At 36.8% G+C, this 5331-nt stretch overlaps 3 protein-coding genes across 3 annotated transcripts; all 3 read right to left on the bottom strand.

Moving 5' to 3' along the window:
- Positions 1-354: 354 nt before the first annotated feature.
- Positions 355-990, bottom strand: TM35_000072360 (putative RNA-binding protein RBP14; the record flags this gene model as incomplete). The annotated part of the gene is made up of 1 exon (XM_029023682.1): positions 355-990. The coding sequence occupies one exon, from the start codon at positions 988-990 to the stop codon at positions 355-357; it is 636 nt and encodes a 211-aa protein (XP_028884878.1).
- A 1159-nt stretch (positions 991-2149) lies between these two features.
- On the bottom strand, positions 2150-3532 carry TM35_000072350 (uncharacterized protein; the record flags this gene model as incomplete). The annotated part of the gene is made up of 1 exon (XM_029023681.1): positions 2150-3532. One exon carries the CDS (start codon positions 3530-3532, stop codon positions 2150-2152), a length of 1383 nt encoding a protein of 460 aa, XP_028884877.1.
- Positions 3533-3990: 458 nt separating this feature from the next.
- Positions 3991-5034, bottom strand: TM35_000072340 (putative replication factor C, subunit 2; the record flags this gene model as incomplete). The annotated part of the gene is made up of 1 exon (XM_029023680.1): positions 3991-5034. One exon carries the CDS (start codon positions 5032-5034, stop codon positions 3991-3993), a length of 1044 nt encoding a protein of 347 aa, XP_028884876.1.
- Positions 5035-5331: the final 297 nt, after the last annotated feature.

The following is a 5331-nucleotide window of genomic DNA, read 5'->3' as shown; positions in this document are numbered from 1 at the left end:
TTTTTTTTTTTTTTTTTTTTTTTTTTTTTTTACTTCCCCCGTTTCATACTGAATATTCTGGGAGAGAAAGAGAAGTGTAGATAGGTGTTTTTTTTTTATTTGAATGAAAACGTCTCACAACCTCCTTTTTTTTTTTTCTTTCTTTCATTTCGCCTATAACTCTCAATCATTCTTTTCTTCTTCCCCACCTCCTTCACTCTCTCTCTTCCACAGACACACACGCATATATATATATATATATATATATATATATATATATATATCCACAGAAAGAGAGAGTTTAAAAAAAAAAAAAGAGAGAGTTTTGTCAGGGACATAGCGAGAAGAATGACGACAGTAGACAAAGAGGAGAGATCAGTGTGGTGCCCCTCGTCCTCGTCCACGTCCACGGCCGCGCGGTGGTGCGCCGAAGGGATTGAAAGGTGCGCCGCCACCCATCATACTTGCCGCCATCATTGTTGCTGCCATTGCCATTTGTTGCTGCATTGCAGCTGGTCCACCACCGCCGCGGAATCCACCGCGGGGAAATGCGCCTGCGCCTCTTCCACGCTGAAACGCTGGAATGTTATCACGCTTTACGGCCACGGTGAGTGGCTTGCCGTGCAGCGGCTGTCCGTTCTTCACAATGGCGGCAGCGGCCTGCTCTGCTGTGTCAAACTCAATATACGCGTTGCCCTTCAGTTGTCCTGTAAATTTATCACGCAACATAGTAAGACGCTTGATGGTTCCACACGCGGCGAAGAAAACACGAAGATCACCCTCCGTTGTCCGTGCATCCAATCCACTTACAAAGATGGATGTGTTCTTCGCAGGGGGCGCGCCGGCGCTCTTGCGATGTCCCTCCTCTTGGGCCGCGTTCTCCTGCAGCGATTTTAGGCGGATGTCCTCCTTTAGGTCATTCACCTGACGCTGCATTTCCTGCAGTTCGGCTTCCGGATCCATCTCCGTATTGAACTCGACATTATCCTCACCTGGCGGGTTTGAAGACATGTCCTTTTATTCTTAAAAAAACGAGTCAAGTGAAGTTTTTAAAGGAAGAAAAAGGAGGAAAAAAAAAGTGAAAACAAAGATGAAAAAAAAAAATAAAAATAAAAATAAACACTCACACACACACATGCAAACAAGTAATACATATACAAAGAAAGAGAAAGTAAGAGTACTGTATTTCAAAAAATCAATTAAAAATATAAAAAAAGAAAACCGAGGCCATAGGAAAACACACGCATACACACACAAGGAAAAAAAAGACGGAGAAATCCACTTCAATCACAAGTGTTTTGATGCGAATTTCCTAACTTAAAGGACTCTTCCCTTCCACTCTTCTCACTCTGAGACGTGCAAAAAAAATAAAATAAAATAGGCAAATAAATAGTAACAAAGGAAAAAAAACAAACAAGAAAACAAAACAACAACAAAGAAAAAAATACTCTGTGGAACCTCGGGAAAACAATGCAAGGAGAAAGGAATATAAAACAAATAAACAAACAACTCCGAAAAAAAAAACTCAAGAAGAGGGTATTCCTGTTTCATTCGTTAGAAAAACAAAAACCCAAAAAACGACACAACGATTAAAGCAATTGGAAAAATAACATCCATACTCTACATACAGATACAAAGGAAAAAAAAAAAAAACTTTGGGATTGCTTATGCAATCAAACATAATTAAGTGATGTTTCTCCCTCAGACGCTTGAATACACTACCAGAAAAAAACAACAAAAATAAATAAATAGAAAAATATGACACATGTACAGAAAAAAAAAACCTCAGGAATAAGAGGCATCTACAAAAGGAATATATATATATATATATATATATATAAATATATATTTTCACGTTACGCGTGATTTCATATTTCTCGCAGTACCAATACAAATGAACTTACACTAACACCCTAAACTTTGAACTTATTGCTGTTTTTTTTTTTTTTTTTTATTATTATTATCTTTTCATGCACGTCTCTCAACATGGGGAATTAGGGTCTTGTAGTTCCAGATCATTACTGGAAGAAATAAAGTATTGGTGTTGATGAAATATGACCTATTAATGATATATACATATATATATATATATCACGCGAACCATCCCGAAACTATGGCTTGTCAAGGTAATTGAAACATCTACCAACTCTTCTTTAACAAATGACTCATGTTATTTTCCAAGGCTTGACTTATTATTATTATTATTATTATTATTATTATTTTCTGCGCCAACAGAGAAATCATACAATAGAGCAGAACCACATCTTTGGCCGTTCATATTTCCCTTTTTATTATTATTATTATTATAATACGCATTTTCTCCATTTCCAACGTGGCTAGAAGGACGCCCATCCGAGGAGGGATTTCTTTTTGGAGTATTATTAAAACGTCCATTACCTCCTAAATGAGATGAGTATCTATTCCCTTTTGTTGTTCCATTCTTTTTTTTCATATCTACAAGAAAGGAGAGTTCATATGCTCGCATAGATTTACATGCAGAATTCACTTGACCATTTTGCTGATCTTCTGCATATTTCAAAAGCATATTTCGAGCTTTTTTCATTTCTGTTGGCCTTACTCCATCATTTAAAACCCGTGTTAAAATTGTATTTATTTTATCTTGATCAGTTAATGAAGTAAAATCTTCAAATGCGCATAAGCGTTCACGTAATTTATCACCATAGCACAGGAAATCCTCAAAACTAAGTTCTTTTTTACCATCACAAGAGTCCTTAAGAAAATCAAATGCTTCATATGGTGCTACACCAGTTGGTGTAAACATAAGAAAATGATCATAAAGCATTTCTTCTGTAATTGAATCAGTACGCATAGAGAAAACTTTGAAAAGTACATCAGCATTCCTTAAAAAGGGGTTCTCTGTATCACCAGATTTAAACTTTGAAAATGCTTCTTTAAAGTTTATCTGTTTTAGTGCTTGCAGAATATTTTCATTATTTTTTTTCGATATTTTCTTACCTCTAACATTTTTTATTGGACTTTCTGTTAACCAAGAAACAACCTGTCTTTCAACACCAGTTGGTTTTCTAGAGAATTGTGTGACACTCTTACCGCGATGGAGAAACTCATATTTATTTGGAGATTTAATACGAATACGTGGTAGTTTCTCCTTTGGTGATTCATCAACATATCTTCGATTACTATTCCAATCGGGTCGTTTATTACCAGGTTCACATTGCCGTTCTACCATCATATGCCTTGGAGGGAAGAGTGTCTTCTCATCTGAGATGGAATAGCTTCTCCTACGAGTGCTTAGAGCTGGTGTACCTGATGAACTACGTGTATTTGATGGACTACGTGTATTGAGGCAATGGTGGCGTATCATCGTAGATATATGTACAACCATATCACTAGAAGAGGAATCACAGTCTGAATTTGAAAGAATTCTCTCGTCGCAGTTGCTAGACATTGGATTTTCAAAGCTTTCTGGAGACTTGTTCACCAACTTGGAGGGGGTACTTTCATTTTTTGTTGGGGTTTTTGAACCTTTAGAAGAGGTCAACTCCGTATTCCGTGAATTATTCAATTTGGCCATATCCTCCCCCTTCGAAAAAAGGCCTAGTTGTTGATGTATATACGTATATATATATATATATATATATATATATATATATATATATATATATATACAGATATATCTAAGAGAAGATGTCCTTTTGTTTTTTGTTCTTTCACTTAATGCAAATTCTTCATTAGTAAATATAGTTAAGATAAATTAAAAATAGAGAATCAACCAAAGAAAAAAAAAATACTTGATATACAATATATATATATATATATATATATATATAAGGCAGAAATATATTAACAATCACATTATTTTTACTATTATCATCAGCCAAGCTAATTAAACTACCATACACACATTAATATTCTTCTGTGATTTTCAGCTTCATCACTCACTTACTCACTTCAAGTATGTTTTCACCTTTTTTTTTTTTTTTCTTCTTCTTTTTTTCTTCATTTATTCTCCTTCTCAGGATTTTCACCAAGTCAAACCGAACATATCGCAGCACCCAAATCTAATAATTGCAAAAGATCATCTCCACCGTCTGTGATGCGCTTTTCTACATCACAAATTTTCAAAGCAATGGCTCCTCGTTGTGCCGAGTTCAAAGGACAAGCTGAACTAACTATGAACTGCTGTAGCTGTGTGAGAACTTGACTAGCAGGGTAACCCTGTCCTACAAGATCTTTCGTCATAGCATACATGTTATCAAAATTTTTTGAAACAAGTGCAGATGTGTATTTTTGCATAATATCTGTTGGAACACCACCTGAAACTGCTACGAAATCTTCTTGTGTGAGATCATTTCCATGTGCTTTTTGTGCATACTGTAAGAACATGATAGCCGATCGTAAATCTCCACCGCTTACACGATCTAAAGCTTCTAAAGAGGCATCTGATAATTCTAATTGCTCCATCTGAGCAATTTCACGAATGCGTTCATGTAAAGCATGTTTTACCAGAGGTTTGAAGCGATATTTTGCACAACGACTTGCAATAGGATCAATAATACGACTAACATAATTACAAAGAATACAGAAGCGAGTCACATCACTGAAGTCTTCCATCATTCTACGTAATGCAGCTTGTGCGTCCGGCAACAAAGCATCAGCCTCATCCAAAATAATAAGTTTAAATGGTGGAACAGGGTATACCTTACCATCAGACTGTACCTTCTGCCCCACATTTCCAACGGCCGTCTGGGCAAAAACTTTAACCTTTTCGCGAATAACCTGAATACCACGATCATCACTTGCATTTAACTCTCGCACACGGCTATGTACGTAATCAGGACCGAATAACTCCTGTGCCACAGCAAGGATAGCAGTTGTTTTACCAGTACCTGGTGGGCCGTGAAAGAGAAAATGTGGCATGCTAGCCCCGCGGTTAAGACTGGCGCGTAATGCTCGCACCGCCTCCTCCTGCGATTTCACATCGTCCAGTGACTTTGGGCGGTACTTTTCCACCCACGGTTTGGAGTTGGGGCATTGTTCCACTCGCGGACGCTTTACCGCCGGGCTGGACGCCATCAGTTCCCTCTTGTGTAATATATATATATATATATATATTACTCAGACTACCCTTCAATCCTTACGCCTGAGAATAAATCACAGATAGCAGTAGGATAAACACAACCCCCTCCTGCAACGGTAATTCGCGTTAGTAGGTCTTTTCACCTATTTGCACCAGGAGAGAAAAGGAAAAGGAAACAAAAAGAAAAAAAAAATGTGAGAGAAACAAGAGAAAAATATCCCCAAGAATCACCATAATAAGAGATGTTTCTTCTTTTTTTTATTTTTACTAAATAGAAAAAAAAAAAAAAAAAA

This window comes from Trypanosoma theileri (assembly GCF_002087225.1).
Source record: "Trypanosoma theileri isolate Edinburgh chromosome Unknown TM35_Tth_7_V1, whole genome shotgun sequence".
Classification (NCBI taxonomy): domain Eukaryota; phylum Euglenozoa; class Kinetoplastea; order Trypanosomatida; family Trypanosomatidae; genus Trypanosoma; species Trypanosoma theileri.
This window is presented reverse-complemented; position numbering and strand designations above follow the sequence as displayed.